This window comes from Triturus cristatus, chromosome 7, assembly GCF_964204655.1.
Source record: "Triturus cristatus chromosome 7, aTriCri1.1, whole genome shotgun sequence".
Taxonomy (NCBI): Eukaryota; Metazoa; Chordata; class Amphibia; order Caudata; family Salamandridae; genus Triturus; species Triturus cristatus.
The window spans coordinates 1334624595-1334649560 of record NC_140590.1 but is presented as its reverse complement, the minus strand read 5'-3'; the positions used below and the strand labels follow the sequence as shown (position 1 = coordinate 1334649560).

The following is a 24966-nucleotide window of genomic DNA, read 5'->3' as shown; positions in this document are numbered from 1 at the left end:
TGGAGCTAGTGACTTGGCCCACACCTATAATAATGTGTGGGGACTTCAATATTCATTTAGGAATAGGTAATGTGACGCTTAATAGATATCAAGGGCGGAAGCCCAAGGTATACCAAGCATTGATATCATTGAGCAAAAGCCACGGGTTGATAGATGGGTGGGCATCTAAATCTCCCACTGATCCAGGTTATACTCATTTTTCTTACCCTTACCAGAAATATGTTTGGCTGGACTACTTCTACGTCTCCAAACAGATTTAAGGAGTGGCTGAGGTTGAAATTTTGCCCAAGCTAATGTCTGATCACAATCCCTTGATCCTTAGGCTAAGACTACCACAATTTCATACGTACCAAACACAATGGACATTTGATCAGAAACTGCTGGCTGATCAAGAGTATGTCCGTCATTTTAAAATCTGGATAAGGGAATTATTTAATCTGAATAGATATATTGCTTCGCGTAACATGGTTTGGGATGCGTTCAAGGTTGGAGTAAGGGGGGAGATAGTAAGCTTTTTATCTAACCAAAGACAACAACAAGGGAAGAGGATTAAGTAATTATATGCCAAACTTAGAGATCTGGAGCGAGAACATCTGGGCAAGATAGTGCGGGGGATGGAAGTAGCAACAACTCAATTAGATATCACGTGGTTAAAGCTGAGATAGGGTTTTATTACTCCCAAAAAGCTGCGGCAGGGTACCAGACTCATAGGGCAGAGTGTTATGAATATGCCAAAACTGTTGGGAAGATACTTGCCCTGAAGGCAAGACGAAAAATAATGAAGAGCCAGATATCCTCAATATGTAGTGGGGGGACTTTATATACTGACCCTGGGGAAATAGTAGAAGTGTTTCACAAATTCTATCAGGATCTTTATATGGAGGGGAAGCAAGGCCCCCATAGTGATGTCTATGTGAGGGCTAGCAAAGAATATACAACGTTAGGGGAGGACGTAAGTGAGAGGCTTGAGACTGAATTCACACTTGAAGAGATACAAATAGCGATACAGCAGTCGGCCCTGATAAAATTCCATCTGAATTTTATAAAATCTTTCAGGAAGAGCTAGCCCCCTTGCTCTGGGATTTATTTTTGGGAGTACAACATCTTGGAAATCCGCCAGATTCTTGGAAGGGTACTAATATTGTCATCTTCCCCAAGATGGGTAAACCACTGGATAAGCCCACCTCATATAGACCAATTTCCCTAATAAACGCGGATGCAAAAATCTATTCTAAAATGTTGTCGAACCGTCTCCAGAGGGTCATAGCGAGCCTTGTGTCACCCTGGCAACATGGCTTCGTACCAGGACGAGATACAACAGATCACATAAGACGAGCCGTGGCCCTATTTGACATCATCGAGGAGACTAATGGACATTTAGCTATGATCGTCCTGGATGCGGAAAAGTCATTCGACCGTTTGTCATGGGAGTTTCTATGGGGCATTTTGGTAGCTAAAGGGTTTGGACCCCGGGTCATCACAGCAATTAAAGCTATGTATAGAGCTCCCTACGCAAAACTGCAGTTAATGGGTAGAGAATCTGAGATGATAATGGTTTCTCGCGGAACTAGGCAGGGATGCCCTTGCTCTCCAATTTTATTTGCCCTTTACATAGACCCATTTTTTCAAACGATAATCGAGAATAAGACAATTGTCCCAATCATGACCCAGGGATATAGAACCAAAATACTTGCTAACACCTAACCCTGAGGAAGCTATAAGGGAGATTGAAGATATCGCAATTTTATTTGGGAAGGAATCAGGGTGTTTATTGAATAAATCAAAGACCCAAATAATTTGTAACAACAATGTCATCTTTACTGTCGTGACAGCGTTAGGAGCTCACCTGTATGGAAGCCACTAACCTGACTAGGAGGCAGCAGGGACGGAGTCAGACGAAAGTTCCCACCTTCCCGAAGGCGCGTCGTGCCCCAGAGAGGAGTATACTACACTGGGACAGACGTCCCCCCGGGGGAGAAGGGAAAACCAAGGGGTAGCTCTGTGTGGTGATCCTGGGAGACGGCTCTGGTGAGTTTTCTCTATCTGCAGGCGTGACGGAGGGGGATCGCACCAACTAGAAAGAACAAAGGCAGAAGATAAGTGGACTAAACAGAGTCTCTCCTGAGGAGCAGTCACCCCTATGTTCATAAGAAGTCAATCCCCCCTTCCTACCTGAACAGGAGTAGAATACACTACGAACGTCCCTTCCCATCTGTGAAGTGGCCCATGAAAAGGAAACAAAATACACGACTAGAGCTGAAACCACCTAGAGAAAGTAGCACCAAACGTACGTAGATATCAGCAGTTAAGGCAGCAGCCTTCTCACGTTGTTGATTGCACAGCGTGAAAACTCACAGCCCATTAGCACTGCTGCATTTGTTCAATCAGGTATGTTCCACAGCAAATGACGGTGCGCGTACGGAAAGGTTCAACGTGGCCTAAGTACCTAGTAGGAATGAGGGCCCCTGTCGAGTCGGCGAAAATAAGGAAACAGGGTCTCGCACGAGCGAGGAGCCCTACCTGAGCCGTTCGGGTGGTTGAAAGAAGTCTTGGACCAAACGCCCGACCTCCGGCGGGGACACACCTTCCGCCTGGCGTTTTCGAGTAACGGCCGTAACTTGCTCCGGGAATCTCCGCTGTCTGAAGGGTCATTGCAGGGTAAAGCACGCCCGACCTCCGGCGGGGAAGCACCTTCTGCCTGGCGTTCGGGGGACTTGGTAAACGGGATCGATTGTCAAGCCCCGTTTCCTGGCATGGGCGGGGCTATATAGCCGCCCAATCCGGAAGCTCGCTGGTCCTGGTGCTCCGTGATGCTAGAGAGGGTGTTCTGGGATATGTAGTTTTTATGGCCAGGGGTTGGTAGCGGCGGGTAACGCAGGTCATGACAGAACCCCCTCGCGAGGACCGCCGTCTCGGTGGTTGTCCTGGTTTCCCTGGATGTTTGGTATGGAATTTTTTAATCAGCCTTGGGCAGTTCAAGTTAGATAAAGGTTCCCAGGTTCGATCCTCTACCCCGTACCCTTTCCAGTCCACCAGATACTGTACCCTTCCCCTTACTAATCTGGAGTCTAGGAGCTCTCAGACTTCATATTCTTCCTGTCCTTCTACTTCTACAGGTGGAGGAAGCACGGGCAGTCTCACATTCGGAGGACAGGGTTTTAGTAAGGAAACATGGAATACTGGGTGGATGTTCCAGGAAGAGGGAAGAGTCAGACGTATGGCTACAGGATTTATCACACGTTCAATCCTGTACGGGTCTATGTATTTTGGGCCTAACTTACCCACCCCCTTTAGTCGTAGGTGTGTTGTAGCTAACCACACCTTGTCTCCCGTCTGATAGCTAGGTTCTGGGCTTCTCTTTTTATCAGCATATAGTTTATGTGTGGATTGTGCTTCCTGAAGCTGGTGTTTGGCTTCTGTAAGCATGTGTCGGAGATGAGTGTGGTGTTCTTGTATAGTGGGGTGCTTGGACTCAGCAGGCCAATCAAAGGGAAGCATGTTAGGATGAAACCCATTTAAGCAAAAGAATGGGGAACAACCAAGGGTGGCATGTTTTGCGTTATTGTAGGAGAATTCAGCTAACCAGAGTAACGGGAACCAGTCCATGGCGTTTTGAAGAGAAAAACAACGCAGAAACTGTTCAAGGGCTTGGTTAAGACACTCCGTCTTACCGTCGGTTTGGGGGTGATAACTGGTTGAGAGTCTTGTGTCCACTCCCATGGTGGCGCATAATGCCTTCCAAAATCGAGAAGTAAATTGGGAGCCCCTGTCGGTGATGAGAACCCGTGGTAGTCCATGTGCCTTCACTACGTGTTGGAGAAAGGCCATTGCTAGCTCCGCTGACGTAGGTAATCCTTTCAAGGGGATAAAGTGTCCCATCTTGGTGAGATGATCGACTACTAATAAGATGGTGGTGTAGCCGTTGCATGGGGGCATCTCTACAATGAAGTCCATCGACACTGTGTGCCATGGAAGAGCAGGTATAGGAATAGGTCGAAGCAATCCCGTAGGTTTTGTATGGCTGGTCTTGCTCTGAGCGCAAATTGAGCAGTTTCTTATATACTCCTTGATGTCGTTTTTTAGGGTGGGCCACCAAAAGGAACGCTCTACAAATTCGATAGTTTTGTTTTCTCCTAGGTGCCCCCCAATTGTTGTGTCGTGAGCCCAGGAAAGGATCTGTTCCTGAAGGGTTTTGTCCGGAAGGTATAACCTCTGGTCGTGGTAGGGAAAACAGTTTATAAAGGTTCGACTCTCTGGACGTTCCGTGATCCAGTCTTGCTGGTCGAGATGTGTGAAGGATTCGTGCAGGTTTTCCAGGAATGATTCCGAGAAGGTGGTGGCTAGAGACTCAGGTTGAAAGGCTTCTACCGGGAGAATAGGTGGACTGTCAGTAGTCTCTTCAGGTGTTTCTTCTAACGGGAAGGGTAAGCGTGACAGGGCATCAGCCTTTCCGTTTTGAGCTCCTGGTCAGTATTTTATAACAAAGTCATAATCCGAGAAAAACAAGGACCATCGGAGTTGTCGTGGCGTGAGTGCTTTGGCGGACTTTAGAAACAGCAGGTTTCGGTGATCGGTGTAGATTTCTACAGTATGACTGGCCCCCTGAAGGTAGTGTCGCCATTCTTCGAAGGCTCGTTTTATAGCTAGGAGTTCCTTGTCTGTAATGGAGTAATTGATCTCGCTGGGAGCAAGCTTTTTGGAATAAAAAGCCACCGGATGTATTTGTCCTGTTTCAGGGTGTCTTTGGGAGAGGATTCCTCCTAAGGCGAACTGTGATGCATCTGTCTCAAGAATATACGGCAAACTAGGATCGGGGTGTCGTAATATAGGAGCTTGGGTGAAACGGTTCTTCAGTTCCTGAAAGGCTCGTTCTGCTTCGGAATCCCAGACAAAGGAGGTGTTTTTTCGAAGGAGACGTGTGATGGGATGGATGATCCGTGAGAAATCCTTAAAAAAGCGTCTATAGTAATTGGAGAAGCCAAGAAAGCTTTGAACCGCCTTGATATTCTTGGGCGACTTCCAGAGGGTGATGGCCTCCACTTTTCCTGCGTCCATCTGAAATCCGTGGGCGTTAATGACATACCCCAAGAACGCTATTTCGGTCACATGGAAAAGGCACTTCTCCAATTTTGCGTATGAGGCATGTTGTCTGAGTCTGTCCAGTACGGTTTTGACATGTTCCACATGATCCTGGATGGTTTCGGAGTAGATGAGGATATCATCTATATAGACTATGCAGATGGTTTCCAACAATCCCCGCAGCACTTCGTCCATGAAGTATTGGAATGCGGCGGGGGCATTGCATAGACCAAAAGGCATAACTTGGTACTCGCAGAGCCCGAATTTGGTCCTGAACACCGTCTTCAACTCATCCCCTGCTTGGACTCTAACCAGGTGGTATGCCCCTCGAAGATCTAATTTCGTAAAAATACGCGCTCCTTTCAATTGGTCCAGTAAGACGGGTATCAGGGGCAGGGGATAGCGATTTTTTACTGTTATCTTATTGAGTGCCCTGTAATCGATGCACGTTCGTAATTCATCACAGTCCTTCTTCGATATAAAAAAAAGGGGTGATGACGCTGGAGATGATGAATGCCGAATAAACCCAGAAGCAAGGTTCTCGTCCAGATAGTTCTTCAGGTACCGGGCTTCTGGCTCGGTGAGGGCATATACCCAACTACATGGTATATTGGCTCCGGGTTGTAGATCAATGCGGCAAACGTGTGGCTTTTTCTTTATCGAAGACGGATTGGTACTCCTGGTAGATCATCGGCAGAGCGGTAGCGCAACAGTAGGTGTCTTCCTCACATCCTTCCGCCAACATCCCTGCCACTGGCCTGTTCTCCCTCACAGTGGGTTCGGAATTCGCGAGGCAGTGTTCTCTGCAGTACGCTGAAGTAAGGGAGATGGATCTTTCTGCCCATCGGATAACGGGGTCATGCAGGGTAAGCCATGGCATACCCAGGATGAGTCGGAAATGAGGAGCATCGATGAGATCGATTTGCAACGTTTCGTGGTGATTCGTTCCCACTTGCATGGGGAGAGGAACGGTGTGATAACGGACAGGCCCGGAGGTAAGGGGTTTCCCATCCACTGCTCTTACCACCACTGGGGACTCTTTTCTTTCGAACGTCACTCCGATGGCACGGGCATAACTTTGATCTATAAAATTTCCGGTGGCACCGGAATCCAGGAGTGCCGCCACTTCCACGGTCGTGGAGGGTCCGGTCCATAACGTGACGCAGACATTCAGATGTGCTACAGCGGGTTGGATGGTGTTAGCTAGCGAAGCTGAGACCTTTTCTTGATTATGACCCAAGGCAGTGGTCTCCTGCGGTCTTGGGTGCTCTAGTTTTCCGCCGACGGGAGGAAAGCTGCAGCTTGTTTTAGGGAAGGGTTTGGTCTCTCCGCTGCGTTGGCTCTTGCACGGCACTCTCGAATAAAATGTCCGCTCTTCCCGCAGTATAAGCAGAGTTTTTGCTGCCGACGTTTCTCTTTTTCTTCTAGCGTCAGCGGTCCTCGCAGTCCCCCAAGTTGCATAGGTTCTGTTCCGTCGGTCGGTTTGGTAGGCAGATCCATCAGGGCCTTCGTGCGTATCGGGGGAAAACGTACCTCGTTTCTTCCTTTCTCGCTTTTTCGTTCCTGTAAACGATGGTTCAACTGGACCGTAAGCTCTATCAGTTCCTCACAGGTATTGTGCAACTGGACAACTTGAGATAGAACGTCTTTTAAGGCGCTCCGTAGGCCTTGGAAGAACAACGTTGTTCGTTTTTCTGGAGGCCAATCCGTTTCTACAATGAGGCGATGTACGTGAGCAAGTCCTGTGATCCCTGTCGTAGAGTCAGGAGTTCTCTATCAAGAGACATCATGTGGGATTTTCGGTCGAATAACTTTCTCATTTCCTTACAAAAATCTTGAAAGTTATGGAGCACTGGGTCATTGCGTTCCATCAAAGGAATGGTCCAACTGGCTGCATTCCCTCCCATGTATGACATCATAAAGGAGGTTTTTGCCTCGTCGTTCTGAAATACCGATGGTTTGCATAAAAAATGTAATCTACTCTGGTTGAGGAATATTTCAAATTTCTTGGGGTCCTGGTGCTCCGTGATGCTAGAGAGGGTGTTCTGGGATATGTAGTTTTTATGGCCAGGGGTTGGTAGCGGCGGGTAACGCAGGTCATGACATTTACGGACAATCGAAGAGTAAATACTGCTACGTATCTTGTAGTTAAGATCACTCCGGATATTAGGCAGATTGCTCAAATAAATTTAGATCCTGTGATCAGTAAAATAGCCTTAGACCTTAGGCGAATGAATTCACTTCACTTAACCATTATAGGGAGGGTGAACGTTCTTAAAATGATAATGATTCCTAAGGTCTTATATCTATTTAGGGAACTTCCGGTGGAACTAGAAGGATCTATAATTAAAACTTTAGAGTCTATATTTAGTAGGTTTATTTGGCAATATGGTAAGGTTAGGAGATCTCTTACATTTTTCCTTTACCACAAGCACGGGGAGGGTGGGCTGTTCCTAATTTAACCTTTTACCATTGGGCTGCCTTGTTACAACAAATGAGTATACGTTTTTTTGAAAATTCTGTCAATAAGGTACAGGACTAGGAGCTCCCAACAATTTACGAACTGGCACTAGGGGAAAAGGCCAAAGCATTATTTTTACGTGAGTTGGAACCTAGTTATTATAAGAAAGTGTGATTTAAGATTATTTTCAGCACCTGGAAAAATTGGGTCAGAATACAAAAGCATACGAACATCGAGAAGATAACAAAGTATACACCTATTTGGAAATCATTTTTATTTTCCCCTGTGTATTATGATGTTATAGCAAAACAATGGGAACAATTAGGATTACGGACAGTGGGGGATATCCAGCCAAATGGCCAATTATATTCGTTCAGAGAGCTGCAAAGAGAATTTGGAATCCTGGATGGACATTATCTTAAATACTTACAAATCAAGGGGGTTGTTGGTAAAATGAGACAGACAATATCCAGTGTCAAAATAGTGTTGTTTCAAACTATGGAGAAATCTGCCTAACAAAATTAAACATCTATATAGCTTGATGATGGAGCAAGCCCAGGATGATATAGATAAAATTGAAACATAATGGGCCAGTAAACTAGAGGATGAAGATGTTGATATCGATTTGTCACTACAATTAGGGAAGAAAATGCTCCTATTAGCTAATTTAAAATCACGACATTATAAAACGATCTACAACTTATATTTTTTATTCCGGCTAAATTATTTGAATGGGGGAAAAAGGAGGATGACAAATGCCCTAGATGTGGGGTAGGATCAGCAGAGGATATCCATTTGTTTTATGGGTGTGTACAACTGTACTTGAGAGTGATTCAGACTCATCCTGAAGGAGGAGGAAGAGTGTGCACTTGGCGCATCTTTGGCGGTAGATCAGTCAGGTCCATTTGTTGAAGGAAAAGTGGAATGTAATGATATTATAATACTAGTGGACACTGGTGCTACCCGTTCTACTGTGAGAGCAGCAGAAATTTGGAAACTACCCCTTTCGGGAGAAACTATCCAAGTTGTAGGAGTCTCGAATAAACATATTAGAACACCAGTCACAAATCCAATAGAAGTTCATATTGGAAGTTTCAGAGACCTGCACCGTTTCGTGGTATGTGACTCGAGTCCAGTAAATCTCTTGGGAAGAGATTTACTGTGTAAAATGAATTGTACCATCTATTGTACGCCAGATGGTATTGCGTTTCAGACACCTGATGAGGATGTCACATTCAAGATGATGTTAGCGAAGCAAGGGACAGAAGAGGATAAGTTGTTTTCACTTCTCACAGAAGAGAATTTGCCCGAAAAATTAAAAAGTACAGTAAGGTCGGATGTATGGGTTTTTACAGGAAAGGAGATTGGTCTGATAACAAATGTAGATCCAATTCAGATTACGGTGAAAGAGGGTGCCATGAATCCAAACACACCTCAGTACAAAATGAGTCCGGAAGTAATTGCAGGAGTCACTCCTGTGATTGACCAAATGATTCAACAGGGAATTCTGAGAGAAATATTGAGCAGTTCTTGTAATTCACCTATTATAGGAATTAAGAAGCCCAGTGGAAAATACAGAATAGTACAAGATTTAAGAAAGATTAATAAAATTGTAGTACCCTGTTGTTCAGTAGGGCCCAATCCAGCAGCGATCCTTTACCAACTTCCCTGCGATACTGAATGGCACACAATGATTGATGTGTGCCAAGCATTTTTCTCGATTCCTTTACACCCGGAAAGCCAGTATTTGTTTGCATTCCGGTTCGGACACTGTGTTTTGGCGTGGTGCCAAGTTCCTCAAGGGTACACAGAGAGTCCTTCAATTTTTAATCAGATTCTGAAAAGATGTTTGTAGACTTTAGTCATGCCAGGAAATTCAGTTCTGGTTCAGTACATTGATGACCTATTAGTGGCGTCAAAGACATGAGCAGCATGTGTGACAGATACCATTGCCTTACTGAACCAATTGGTAGAAGGTGGATACAAAGTGTCACCAGCAAAATTGCAATTTTGTAAACAGGAAGTCCAGTACCTATGACACAAAATAGAAAAAGGAATCTGAAAGGTGACAACAGAACGAATTGGTGTGATTAAACAAATGAGCCCACCCAAAACGCAGAGAGAAGATCGAATGTTCTTGGGAATGGTTGGATACTGCAGACAGTGGATCAGTGGTTTCTCACTGATTGCAAAACCTCTACAGAGGTTGACACGAAAAGATGTGAAAGATCCGATTGTTTTGGATGATGAAAGTATGGAAGCTTTTACTAAATTGCGAAACAGTGTTTGGCGAGCACCTGCGTTGGGAATGCCAAATTATGCAAAAGGTTTTGCGTTGTACTGCTGTGAAAGAGATGGGTGTGCACTTTCAGTCTTAACTCGAAACATGGAATGGCATGACGCCCAGTAGAATATTTTTCTGCTACTTTGGATTCAGTGGCTGCAGCAATGCCTGGCTGTTTGAAAGCAGTAGCTTCTACTTGTGTGAGTCTGGAACAGAGTGAAGCGATTGTGATGGGACATTCAGTCAAGGTATATGTGCCACATTCGGTTGAGATCCTTGTGACACAAACGAGGATGCAGTATATGGCCTATAGTCGGCTGACTAGGTACGAACGTGATTTTGGGTGCTGAAAATGTGACTGTGGTGAGGTGCACAACAGTAAATCCGGCGACCCTGTTGCCAAACTCATACTGTGAGGCAGTAAGAGAGAAAGCAGATCACGATTGTTTGGATGTGACATAATTGTTCACAAAACCCAGGCCTGACATTGAGGATATCCCATTAGAAAAATCAGACTGTGAGATGTTTGTTGATGGATCATGCTTGAGGAATGAGAAAGGAGAACTGTGTTCGGCCTATGCTATCTGCACAATAGCGGGAGTTTTAGAAGCACCCTGTCTAAAAGGGGTAAACTCTGCCCAAATTGCTGAATTGATAGCTATGATTAGAGCATGCAAAATTGACAAAAGCCTGAGGGTAACCATATTTACTGCTAGTCAATATGGTTTTGGGGTGGTCCATGACTTCGGGCAGCTATGGATGCAAAGGGGATTTCTGACTTCTTTAGGTTCCCCAATAAGGAACAGCAAAACTGTAAAAGATTTATTGGATGCTTTACAATTGCCCAGAAAGATTGCAGTGGTCAAATGTTCTGCACATAAGTCAGGAGATGATTATGTGATAAAGGGCAACAGATACGCTGATCAGGTAGCGCGTTTTTGTGCACCAAATTTAAAAGCCCTAAAACCGAGGGATGGAAAAAAGAAAATACCAATTGCCATCTCTTGTTCTCTTCTTCATTTGAAACTTGGGATGAAATGAGACAGTTGCAGGAAAAAGCAAGTGATGAGGAAAAGGAAATTTGGATACATTCAGGCTGCAAAAAGAGAGCAGAGGACGAAGTGTGGGTTCATATAGACGAAAGACCAGTCATGCCAGATTGTTTACTTTCCCAAATGGCAAGGGTATACCATGGAATTGCACATGTTGGAAGAGATGCAATGATCAGACTCTTCAAGCAGTCATGGTATAACCCAAAATTCAGGGTCATTGTAGAGAGTTTATGCCAGTGGTGTGTCACCTGTCAGCAGCAAAATCCAGGTAGGAAGACTGTTTTTAGTTGGGGACGAATTGGAAAGGCAGCAGGACCATTTAACAGATTCCAATTAGATTTCATTGAGCTTCCCCTGTGTAATGGGATAAAATATGTTTTGGTTATTGTCTGCTTGTTCTCTCGCTGGGTGGAAGCCTATCAAACGAGAAGGAACGATAGTCTCACTGTCACAAAGCTACTTCGAAGAGAGCTGATCCAAAGATTTGGATATCCAGTCACTTTAGAAACAGATAGAGGAACACAGTTTAACAATGAGATAATTTGGATGATTTGTGCAGCATTTCAGATTGAGCAGAAGCTGTATTGTGCCTATCGACTCGAAGCATCTGGAGTGGTTGAGCAGATAAATGGCACAATAAAATATAGGTTAGGAAAGGTGTGTGCATCCACAACACTAAGATGGCCTGATGCTTTACCCCTTGTATTGATGAGTCTTAGAAGCATTCCTGACAAAAAGACGAATTGAGTCCTCATGAAGTACTGATTTGAAGTGCAATGAGACAAGCATTTGTACCAGTGAACAAACTGATGAATATATCTGGTGATCTAGTGCTTGAATATTGCAGAGGATTGGCTGATCTGGTGCGTTCTGTGTCTCACCAGGTTGGAGAAAATGCCACTACAACACAGCCGAATCAAGAACATGATCTGAGTCCTGGAGAGTGGGTTCTCCTGAAGAAACACATGAGGAAATTGTGTTTAGAACCCAGGTGGAATGGACTTTACCAAGTAATGCCGGTGACGATGACAGCAGTGAAGTGTGGTGGTTTGCCAAATTGGATTCATGCGAGCCATACCAGACGAGTCCAAAGTCCACTTGAAAGACAAGAAGGGCAGCAACTGGTAAATCAAAGACAAAGACCAGAGGCTGAAGTGTGTGAAGCTGAAGAATCTAAAGTGACAGATTCTGAAGAACAAACAGATGATGAACAGCCAAGCACAAGTCAAGTAGAGTGGGCACCAGCTACTGGGTCTCATGAGACTGCTGTTGAACCAGAAGAAAGGGAAGTTACTGAATGTCAAGAAGAAGAACAAATAAAAGAAAGCCAAGTAAAAGAACCTGTGAGCCAGAGAAAGAAAGTGAAGAAGCAGTTCAAACTAAAAGACCAAGAAAAGGTGACAATTGGCCAAGTGGAGTGAAAAGACTGAAATACACTCTTGTGCGGAAAAAGTCAAAGAAAAGATCAGAGCAAATTAATGAGGTCTTAAGTCAAACAGATCAAGAAGAGTCAGGAGAAGATTCAGTACGAAAAACAAAACGAGTAAGAATTTCAAGCAAGAAATACACAGCACCAGAATGGACGTATATTATCTTGGAAGAAATTGAGAGCACAGACCCAAGTGAAGAAAAAGACAGTACTGACACTGAGCGAGTTGATGAAAGCAAATTGAAACCACCTTAAAAGAACTGTGAAAAATGAAGGTGCAACCTTGTTAATCGAAATTAATTAAATGACTCCTAAGACTTAAAGACAAAAATAAAAGAAAGGGGTAAAAAAGAAAGCCTTGAAGTGTAGGATTACACTATTTTTCATAAATTTGTAAGCAAAGTTTAGAGTTTTATAGTGGTAAAATACAAAATGGCCAAGGCAACAGTGACTGAACATCCAAAATCTAGTCTAAAAAGTAGATATATATGGCCGAAGCAACAGTGACTGAACATCCAAATCTAGTCTAAAAAGTAGATATATTAAAGCTTGCTTATGTAGTGTCTTTCTACTAACATTTATATGGATATTATTAACTGTTATTGTACCTATTCTAATGGTAGCCAATGACGGAAACAATACTAATGATGTAATAAGTGAAAGAGTGAGTGATGTTACTAAAGAAACCCCTAATACTAACATAGACCAAATAGTATTTTCCATCATGATAAATCAATTAGTGATTTCTTGTTAAATGTTTTTACTAAATTGTTGCATGAATATGTTAACACAATGAATGTGAGTGATTGTTACGTGTGCATCCAATTACCTTTGTCAGTCTCAGAGGGGGTGACCTACCTTCACCTACCTTTAACATATGGTGTGTAATGCAGTGTTTTAACGAGACTCTTTTACGTGAGGGGGAAGCTGGAGTATCATTATTCCTAAATAGATTTAGTATTTTCAGAAATACCTGTTATAAAGGAGTTGAACAAGGTTTTAAGTGGTATAAATGCATGTTATATGGGAGACTTCTTCCATATTACCAAGACACTAGATGTAAAATATGATTATAAACATAATCTAACATGTAGTTTGCAAGTTGAAGAAAAGGTGCTTATAGATATGGTAGAAAATAGAAGAGAACGTTTCCAAAGAAAAGCTGCTGAATAGATGCCACATGTACCACTGAGGGCTTTTAGAGAGGGAAAGTATGAGAAAGGCGAGGCATATGCTGCACTGTCCCTGGAATTGCTATCAAAAAGGGAAAATCTGTTTGCTTAGACTAAAAACTAACTATAATAATTATTTCATTGGTACTAGTGAGTGTGAGCATACTTTCCAAATTACTGGAGGATGGGGATTGAAGGGTGGAACTGATCCTGTTTTCCCAGGAGTCTATTATGTGTGTGGTAAGAAAGCCTATTACAGGTTGCCTGCACATTGGTATGGTAGTTGTTATTTTGCAATTGTTTTTCCAATTGTCTATCATGTAGACAGACACAATAACAGAATCAATTAAATAAAACAAGGACTAACATGTAACAAGTGAGCGAGTTTCTCAGAAATAATAGGTGATGTTTTTGGTGCACTGATACCATCAGTTGGAGTTGTTCTGAATTCACATACAATTCGAAAATTGTCCACAGTGGTTGATAGTTTATCAACAGATACTGCTGGTGTGTTCTTGATGATTGACACCGAAATGGTTGCAATCAGATCAATGGTTTTGCAAAATTAACTTGCCGTTGATATCTTATTGGCAAAAGAGGGTGGAGTCTGTGGTATGTTGAAAATTCAACACTGCTGCACTTATATCCCTGACAAAAGTAAAGGTATTGAGGGATATATTAAGAATATTAAAAAATTACATGAAGAGTTGACCCAACTGGAGGTTGACGGTGTCTGAGAGAGACTTGGTAAGAGTTTCTCTTCAGTAGGGACATAGTTTGCTACCTTTGGAGGTAGCTTATTAGGGAACATAATAATGCCAATCATTACAGTAGCTGGAGTAGCCTTAGTAATAATAACAATATATACATTTTGTAAGTGTAGATGTGGAAGAAAAGAGATGACAGAATCAAATAATAAACGAAGAGCAAAAAAGAGAAAAAGAGATGAGATAGAACTAGAAAATTTGAAAGAAGACTACTATGAAAGGATGAAAGATTTAGATGAAAAAATTATAAAAAGAGAAAATAATACTGAACTTTAGATAAATAAAGATGGCACTTGGTATGGTGGGTATTTATGATGGCTCCAGAAAGCCATCAGAGGGGGGATTGATGGAGCAGGGTTTTGCAAAAAGAAACCTGCTTGGATTGACAGCCCCGTAATACTTATTAACAGTGTTCAGTGGAAACTAACATCCAAATCACAAGAAATACATGGGGAACCGCTTTGCGCATGAGTGCGCTAATGTGAACTAATGCATGAAAGAACTAGGCCGCAATTTACATTGCGCTTTGGAAGAAACAGGAATTAATGCATGACTAGGCCGCATTTCGCATCTTGCATCTCACTTTTAAAAATAATAATAAATAATGCCGCTTTTGCTTTAAGCTTTGATAAGAAAAATATTAACATGGGATAGAGCAAAGGTGGGTGGTAAACAGTGAAAAGTGTATTTCCATGTAAATTAATGAATGCTTATGTTTTATTCATAGTGAGCTGAATTGGCCTGCATTTTCTCAAATTGACATGATAGATGGGGGCTGGGAAGAGTATGAATAACCCGACAAAGAGACAGAAAAGCTGAGCACTGCAGAAGTGCCCAAAAAGTCAAGGTTGATCAGCTACAGAAAACAATGTTTGTCTGCCAAAAGATGAAACTGGCTGTGGGAACCAAAACTTCTTCCGCGGACGTAGCAAAAGACTCATGTGAAAAGATGAAGTAGTTACATGCATTAAAATGAATGAAAGAGTCAAGAATCACGTCATGTGGAAGGATGTAAAACATTGAGCTGCAGAACTATGAATGTGATCATGGTGGTGTGATTGAACACCCCCTAAACCCTCCAATAGGAAAATGCGTTCCATAAATAGTTTCAACTTATGTGGGTTGGACATGTAGGTTTTAGGGTATAACTGGGGTGTCTTTGGGGGTGTGCTTTTAATGTAGGTCATCTGGAGAGGAGAGAGATGTGATTTGTCGCTGTCCGTCGGTTTGCAGAGAGGCCTAGCTGTTCCTGTCCCCTTCCTGAGTCCTGAAATCTTTGTTTCCTGTCTCTATTTCAGGGGACCCCCACTATCTCTTTGGCCAGGGGGGTGGTATTTCACTGATCCTCTGGGTTAGTATTATCTTCATGACTCGTACTTTGCATAATCATTTGCATATGTATTTTTGTCTCTGAAACTTATGTCTCTTAATCTATCCACTCCTTCATATGTATATCGTTTCACATTATTTGGCTGAAACTTATGTCTCTTCATCTATACACTCCTTCACATATATATCATTTCACATTATTTTGCTGAAACTTATGTCTCTTCATCTGTCCACTCCTTTATATACATATCGGTCATTGATGAGTATGACACTGCTTTCATTTTGCAGATTTTTCTCTCCCTTCTTGTGAGAATTCTTTGTTTGCATTATAACCTGTATGCAATGAGCATTAATTATTCACATTAATTTGAGATAAACTTTATTAATCTTACCGAGAGTCTGTGATTATTTAGCTAACTAGATAGTTAGATAGTAGTATTATTACCATCAACTACTCAACTAATTGGTCCATCGACCAGATGAAAGAGAGTTGGTCTAGTTATGTATTTAGAAATGTTATACATGAACCTATGAAGGAAACTATTTTTCACATCATTAAAACGTGAATGTGTATGGGCTATTTTTATGAAATGTTAATGAGTATCGATCCCTGATAAAGTGTAGCACTGGATCAGTACCATTACCTGGTAGCTGTCTAAACCAAGAAACCAATAATAGAGGGTCATTCAGAGGTTGTTAGATGCGGGTCATCCTTCAAAAAATGTCAGATTCCACATCTCCCAGTCCTGAGGCTCTGACTCTTTAAATTTAGGAGCACCTCAGGGTTTCTGCTGATGTTCAGCCGGTGGAAACAATGGATCCATCAGCCAATGGGCAGCTCAGTCACAGTGGGGGCAGCCCAAACGCACAGTAGCAGCTCGTGGAGGGAGTACTGCGAGGCAGTGGGGCGGGTGAGGAGTCTGTAGTAAACTCCGGCTCACGGCCAACTGGAGTAATGTAAATAAATAAATAAATAAATAAAACGAATTTCATTGCGTGTGCTGAAACGCCAAATGGCAATGCAGCATGCGCAATGAAATTCGTTTTATTGATTTACATTACTCCGGTCGGTCGTGAGCCAAAGTTTACTACCCCCCACCCTGCCCCTCAACCGCCCCGCAGCAATCCCTCCACGAGCTGCTACTGCACACGTATTTAGGATGGGGCGACTGCCACTGGATTTCCCTGCCATGGACTGCCATGTGAGGTAGGGTGGATCCGGGTAGTTAGATAATCAGTGGCCTTGACGTGCAGCAAGAAATCTTCCTGCAATTCAGGGCCATTCATTTTTCAAGAATTTAGTTGCAAAATAAAAAAAAAAATGCTAAGTAGATCGAAAGATACTGCGTCCACTTTGCATTCAGCTGGGCCTCCCATCACCAGTATTTTCAACACTGAGACAGAAACTTCAAGCCTACATGATTTTTAAACCAAACAGATGCAGAATTAACATGTTGAAAAAACACACTACGGGAAATGTTGCACAGGAATCTCAATTCGAAGAAATTACTAGCATGCTTCCTGGGAAATGTGGCAAAAAGATCGTCCTCAGTGATGTGGGGACATATCCACATGGGCTGTTTCGCCAGAGGGGTGGAGACCTGAATTTTATTGGCCTGGCGGGTCCATTGAGGTGCTTTAATAGGGTAGATTTCCTTGACTGATGTTACTGTTAATTATTCGGCTAAATAATGGTACAAGTCTTGCCTGTCTTTCTTATGCTTGCACTTTCTGATTCCCTGCACTCCTTTCTCTTTTCCCTACCGTTGCCTCCATTTTTCAGAGTTGCTCCTATCAGGAATTTTTTTCTTACATACAGTGCCAAGAACTGTATTAGTGCCGATCCTTTGGGCGTACACTGAAATCAAACTGGACCTTTTTATTGAAACGTACATTATTAAACAGTTAAGCAATGGACGCTGGCTTTTGCTCCTTCAACTTCTTGAAGATAATAATAGCTACTGTCCTTGGTCCTTTAGATTTGGCCAGCTCTTGTGAAAATCTGCAGTTCCTTCAGGCACCTAGCATTGATCACATGTAGGTCCCGTCTCTGTGAATCCATGGTGCTTGCCTTTAACACTCACAAGGAGCACGGCCCCATCACATTCTCATAATCAAACCCCGACCATGAGTCTACAGCTGGAAAACAGAACAAAAAATGCATCGTTATAGACAACCAACAACTGTATGCGTGCTTCAAGAAGTTTGAATAAGGCACGGAATCTCTAAAGGACATGTGGGCTAAGAAGTGAAATTAATAAACTATTTATAAGATACATGTCTATAAAACTAAGGGAACAGCAGCTTAGCCCTTAAGCTTCAATATTATTGTCTAATTCTTCGTTTCGGTTAGAACATGTTTTCATCAATTGGTGCAATGTTCTAATAGTAATAAGTCCCGTTTGCCTCTGGCTGTACAGGTGTCATGTAACTCAGGCCAAAAAATAAGATATAAAGGAGCCGATTCTGATCTCGCTCGGACGGGTTCGGAACGCGAACCGGCCGGAAAAAGTACGAGCCGTCCGCGCCGGATGCCCCTTCACCCCGTAGCCTTACGAGTCGATCATGGGAGGGGACCCAAGGGTTTCCCCTACACATGCATGTACGGTGCGGGTGGCACAGACGCGTCCCCACTACAGGGGGCGACCTTGTGCACAACGTACCTTTTTCATCAATGGGAGCCTATGTACGCGTCGTACAACAGGCTCCCATTGACTTCAATGAGGCTCCGAGCGACTCGTGTCCATCAGCGCTTGTTCACATCGTATTCGGGCGCTCGGAGCCCCGGAGTACGAGTCGGTTGGAAAGCCCTCCGGATCCGAGTCGGACGGAGCCTTCTCCCAGCGAGATCGGAATCGGCTCCAAAGTCTCCAATGGTCGGAATAAACCTCAAAAACAGGTTTTATTGCTATAAGAAGTTTGCTATGGTGCATGTAAAATTAATTAAAATCATTGATTTTCGGTGCTTGGTTTGTTGGTCACAGGCCTTAAACTAACCTTACTTACAGACATAGAGTATTTGACGCAGTAAAATACTTTAATATTCAAGTTTAACTCTTGGCCACCTTGTGAAGTGTCTTGCATAGTGTATCTTTCTTTCCCCTGATCTGCTGCTGAGGCTAGTGGGGCCAGGGGCCCGCTGAACAGTCTTTGACCACTAATAACTGCTAGCAACCGGGGCTCGAATCAGACATAAGGAAGCCTTGAAGTAAAGTATTCAGAAATAGTCATGCTGAAAAGTGAGAAATAGGCCTCCAATCCCCCTACATGTGTACCAGTGCAGGCACACTAAATGGGCCCCAGTCTAGGAATAGGGGCTGGGATAGAACTTTGCAGGTCCCAGGTCTATTCTATTCCAGCACTACCTTAAGAGCATTTCAAGAATTAAGCACACTCCTTAGGACAGAAAATGAAACTGCTTGCCCATCCCAGATCATTTAAAGGGCTCTGGGCACTTTCTGAAAGCAAGGGAACCTGAACTACACATGCACATCCTTCAATGCTTATTGGACCATGCCCCAGCTGCCTCTAGTGTGGATAATGAGCCCTACTGCTTTTTGGCAGGTGAGTGCCCCTGTGCTCACATTTCATTTTCACCTCTGGAAATGCAACAGGTGACCATGGACTTCACATAAATTGAGCTTGAGTGATCAGTTATCAGCAGCAATGACCTCCTGGGACCTTTCCAAAGCTCACATCCTACTTTAAGACTGAATCCCATTCTGACACTTGACTATAAGTCGTCTCTCTAATGTCAGACCTACCTCCCCCGTACTGGGAGGCCCAAGGCTGGTTCTCTTTCCTAAAAGCCTCTCACCAAAACCAAGAGCACCCCTAGCACGGAACTGCCTTTTCACAGCATGGCACACATCCTACATCTGCATTTTATATTTGTTAAAACAATCAAATAAAAGTTCTTTCACATGAAAATTTGACTAAACTGTAACTGGATGCAGCACAATTATGCCTCAGTGTCCCAAAATCAGTTCATAAAGAGTCGAAAGGTTTCCATACGGTGCAGAACCAGAATCAATATGAAAAATAACACATATAAAAAGCATACATTTAGCAGCGTTTTCAGGTTGAAAGTCTTTGCAAAGTAGTCAAATGGACTATCCTGCCTTGTATCTCCTCTAATTATGGATTTCCCAGTGTATCTGACTCTAACAGCTCAACTCCTCCAGATGACTGTAAGACTGGGATCACGTTTCCAGTCCTCTGCCACCTTAGATGGCCCATGAAGTACACCAAAGTACTTCACTAGGCAATCGAAAACTGGTATCATGTCAAACTCTAGCCATAGCCGAAAAGGGGTTTCAGTCTGTTTACTCCTAGGAACTGTGGTTTCATGGCCCACTCCTGTAAAATGTGTGCAATGCCAAATTACTGGAATTCCTCATCTTCCCTGGGTGTGTTCTATGTTGATGTGTTACATGTGGTATGCACAGAAAGCATGAACTTTCTGTCCTCTCCAATCACACAACAAATTTAGAAGAAGATGGATGTTCTTATAACTTGGGTTAAGGACTGTTTGTGTGACTTGTCCTACTATCAGTCATTGGGACCTGAAATTTGGACACCGACATAGCACCCATGTCTTAGAAAGTTCCTCCTGTTGTCAAGAGTGCCCTAGACCGTACGTTATGCTAACTTCCTGCAGTTGCTTCTTTATTTATTGAAAACAGTAGCCATAGCCACAGACATGCCTTCAGTTTTTTTTAATTGTCTGCACTCATTTAAATAACCAAACCATTTGATGTGTTGTGTACATAGTTTGCTTATAGGAAGCTGTCTCAAGTCTTTGGGTCTGTGTTGGAAAGTGGGTTATTAGTAGTGGTCAATATACATCTACCACTGGCAATAAGGCCACTAACAAAGTCTAGGGCTTAGTTAGAATAGGTCTCAGAAAATTATTCCCATGCTTAACCCTTGGCAGCTTGGCTGCGAGCAGGCAGGCTTAACTTCAAGGGCAGGTATGTAAAGTATTTAAAAACAACAATCCAGCAAATAATTAAGACAAAACACACAATAAAAATCCAAAACCAATTTATGAAAATAGGAAATATTTTTATCTTTAAAATTACACCATAAGGACAAAAATCCAACATAGGGAACCGGAGATATGAATTAAAAAAAATATGGCACTATATAGCCCATAGAAATCTATAGTGCCTATTGAGACATCTGGTCGCGCTAGAATGGGACAAAGTCAAAGTTTCAGGCCGACCGCAGTAGGCCTCTGCAAAAGTTTGTAACTTCTGACATAGAAACTTTTCTGGAGCTTTTTCTGCTGGAGTTCCACATGACTCTCCACCAGTCTGGGTGCAGTAAGGGTTTGCTGGCTTGACTCCGACGATCACTCGGTCAAACTCTGGAAGTCGAACCTCTAGAGCATTTAATCAGGATGAACCAGGGATCCATGCCGGCTCTGGGTTGAAGGCGAGAGGCTTGACTCTCGCTGTGAAGCCGGCTAAGTTTTTAACTTCAGATTAAGAAAACTTTCTGGAGCTTTTTCTACAGGAGTCCCCCGATGCTTTTCACCAAGCCGGATTCGGTGAGGGTTTGCCAGCTTGACTTTTGACTTGCTCCATGTCGAACTCTGGAAGTTGGTCTTCTGGAGCTTTTCAGTGGGACGAACCAGCAGGGCATCCAGCTCACGGTTGAGGGTCGCCAGCTTGACTCTCCAGGTTGAGTTGGTCCATTTATGGAAATTTTTCCAAAGTTGCTCCAAACGTCTCCAAACGTCTGAAACTTCTTCCAGAAGTTCCTTTGGGGGGCCCAAAGTGTCCAAAACACAATCCAAGGGTCTGAAAGCTCGAAGTTGGTCCTTGAAAGTTTGAGACTTCAGTTCCCATAAATCACTTGGACAGACCCCTTGCAAATCCACTGGAGGCACTCCAGGCTGGGGATTCTTGGTGGTGATTGTCCAGGTGAGCTCTGTTAACCTGTAGCTTGCAGGAAGTCCATTCTTTATTCCTTCGTGAAGCCAGTTTGGTCCACATGGATGTAGTTCCAGATTGTGCAGCAGGCACAGTCAGTCAGAGTGCAGGGCCTGGTTGGTGCAACTCAAACTTCCAGCATGGACCCTTCTTCTTCTCTTAGATTCAAGCAGCAGATATGAGAGGCCCTGCCCCTCTCAGATGCTTATTCAGTGATCTCTGGGGTCAAGCAAAAGGGCACTTCTGTCCAATGAGGTGCAGGGCAACATCCCAGAGCATGACCACTTCCTTCAAAGCATGGCACAATGGCCTTCCAGAGAGCACTATTCTTCAATATGGCTGAAATCTCAGCAGAGGAGAAAGAACTAAACCAACCTAGAGAGTGGCTCATTTCCATAGCTCTCCTCCCTCTGGCACTGCAAATTTCTACCTTTAGCCTACCATCTAGCTCGGTTCAGAGTAGATGGGGTAGTTGGACCTGGCTGTCTCTGCCTGTTGCCTACTGCCTTTGAAGCTGATTCTTTATAATCCCTACCCCCTGCTCTGGCATTCCTGTGGAGCATGTTCCTCTTACAAGAGACTCTCTCCCTGGATGCCACTGATCACTTCATCAAGCAGCCTGGCTAATCCTCTTAACTCTGACCAATCCGGGGAGACCACGGGAAGGCTGAATTTTGTCTTAGGGACAACAAAAGTGTTATAACTTCTTTTCTGTATACTTTAGGATAAATTCCACAATACCATTTATTTATTTAATTGAAGGTTTCTATAGTGCAAACAAGACCCTTGCGGGTATCGGAGCGCTTTACACATGTTAAAGAACAGAGACATATACAGAGAACAAAGCCAAAACACTATATAGATGGATCACCAACTGCACAGACAAGCTCGCCCCCCTCCGCAACCCCGACAGACAGCGCCCCAAGAAGGCCACCTGATTCACCACCAACCTCCAAAAATCCAGACACACCTGCAGAGGTCTCGAGAAGCAATGGAGAAACAACAAAACCACAGAAGATCAGACTACCTACAAGAACGCCATGATAGAATACCACCAACTCATCAGATCCACCAAAAGGACCTTCATCCAGAACAAAATCCTCGCTAAATCCAGCAACTCAAGGGAACTATTCAGCATCGTTCAGAAATTCACCAAACCCCCCAGCGAAGCCACGGACGTCACACCCTCCTAGGACCTTTGCAACAAACTCAGCTCCTACCTCCAGCAACGACAGCCAGCCTACCATCTCCACCTGGACCCCGGTCACCACCGAAGACACCACCAGCACCATGAAAAGCATTCACTCAGGAGCCCCCATGGACCCCTGCCTGCTGCACATCTTCCACAGAGCCACCGCCGCCATTGTACCTGAGCTATGATGCACCATCAACACTACCTTCGAATCCGGCACATTCCCCGACGACTGGAAACACCCAGAAGTCAAGCCCCTCCTCAAGAAGCCCTCTGCAGACCCGAAGGACCTAAAAAACTACAGACACATTTCTCTCCTCCCCTTCGCGGCCAAAGTCACTGAGAAGATCGTCAATGCCCAGCCGACAAACTTCATCGAGGAGAACTCCATCCTCCACCCTTCCCAATCCGGATTCCGCAGCAACCACTGCACCAAGACTGCTCTCCTCACCACCACAGACGACATCCGCACTCTCCTCGACCAAGGCCACACCGCGGCCCTCATCCTACTAGATCTCTCTGCAGCCTTCGACACCGTCTCCAGCCGCACTCTCAGCGTCAGACTCCACGACGCTGGCATACAGGGAACCACCCTCAACTGGCTTCGGTCCTTGCTCACCGGCAGAACCCAAAGAATCAGACTCCCGCCCTTCCTCTCCAAACCCACAGAGATCAACTGTGGAGTACCCCAAGGATCATCGCTCTGCCCCACTGTTTTCAAAATCTACATGGACCCCCTTACGGCCATCGTCAGACAACATGGACTCAGCATAGTATCCTACGCCGATGACACCCAACTCATCCTCTCCCTCACCAAGGAACCCGACACCAAAAGACAGCTTCCAGAAAGAAATGAAAGACGTTGCTTCCTGAATGAGCAGCAGCTGCATGAAGCTCAACTTGAAGAAGACAGAAGTCCTTGTCCTTGGACCCACCCCCTCAGCATGGGATTACACCTGGTGGCCCACCGCATTCAGCAACCCCCCACTCCCATGGACAATGCCCAAAACCTCAGCATCATACTCAACTCCTCCCTCAGCATGACCCGACAGATCAACGCTATCTCCTCCACCTGCTTCAACACCCTCAGCATCCTTGCAAGACCATCAAATGGATCCCCAAAGAATCCAGAAAGAACATCACCCACACACTCATAAGAGGCAGACTGGACTACAGAAACGCCCTCTATGCCAGAAACAACAAATCCCTGCTCCGCAAGCTCCAGACCATACAGAACACTATGGCCAGACTTGTCCTCGGCATCACACCACATGAACACATCACTCAACACCTGCAAGAACTCCACTGGCTCCCTGTCGAGAAGAGAGTAACCTTCAAGCTACTCACCCATGCCTACAAATCCCTCCACAACACCGGACCCCAATACCTCAACGAAAGAATATCCTTTCATGTACCCAAGAGAAACCTCCCTCCTCCGACCTAGCCCTCGCTGAAACCCCATGCATCAGCAGAGCCAGAGCAGGTGGAACAGCCTTCTCCTACATCACAGCAAAGACTTGGAACGGGCTCCCAATCAATGTCAGATGCTCCCCCACTCTGCACACCTTCAGGAAGAGTCTCAAAACCTGGCTCTTCGGCTGATTTGGAGCTGCACCCCTCACGCAGCCCCCACACAGCGCCTTGAGACCTTCACAGGTGAGTGGCGAGCTTCACAATTCCCTGATTGATTGATTGATACAATCAATATTTTAATATTTGTGAAAAAACACTACAAGAATGGCATATCCCCTATGATGGCGGGTTCACCACAATGAGAGGACAGATAAGTCAAACAGTAATAAAACAAGTGAGCCATAATCACGAGCAAAGTTGATGAGTCCTGATAAACTCTGAGAGAAGCATTCCAAGGATCTAGGGCCAAAATTTGTTCATGAGTATTAGTTTAACTTATTTCTTGAAGGATACCATTTAGGGATTCAGTCTGGTTTCAGGGAAGAGGGAGTTCCAAATTCTCGGGGCAATGCCGGAGAAGGCTCTCTTGTAAGTTTTCTTTTTTGAAAATCTCTGTGGTTTCAGCAGTCAAGTGGTGGAGCTTCTAGAAGATCTGGTGCCCCCAGAGAGTTCAAGCTTCTGAGAAAGATAACTTGGGGTATTGAAGTGTAGGGCTTTGTGGGTCATGCATGCAATTTTCTGCGGATTTCTTGCTTCGTAAGGGAGCCAGTTCAGGGTTTCACATCAGGGGTGATGTGGTTGTTTCTTTATGATTCAGTGATGAGCCTTGCCACAGAGTTGGGGAGGCCC

The 24966-nt window shown here is 44.2% G+C and overlaps 1 protein-coding gene across 2 annotated transcripts in view; it reads right to left on the bottom strand.

Annotated features, from left to right (window-relative positions):
* Window positions 1-17422: 17422 nt before the first annotated feature.
* The window catches only part of LOC146811985 (uncharacterized), a 562758-nt gene continuing 555214 nt past the window's right edge, over window positions 17423-24966 (bottom strand). The window contains exon 16 of one of the 2 annotated variants that reach the window (XM_085614545.1): window positions 17423-17712. In XM_085614545.1, the coding sequence (XP_085470671.1) occupies window positions 17654-17712 (59 nt within the window). In that variant the 3' untranslated portion in view covers window positions 17423-17653. The remainder of the gene's footprint in view (window positions 17713-24966) is intronic. The other variant, XM_085614544.1, reaches the window with a different exon arrangement.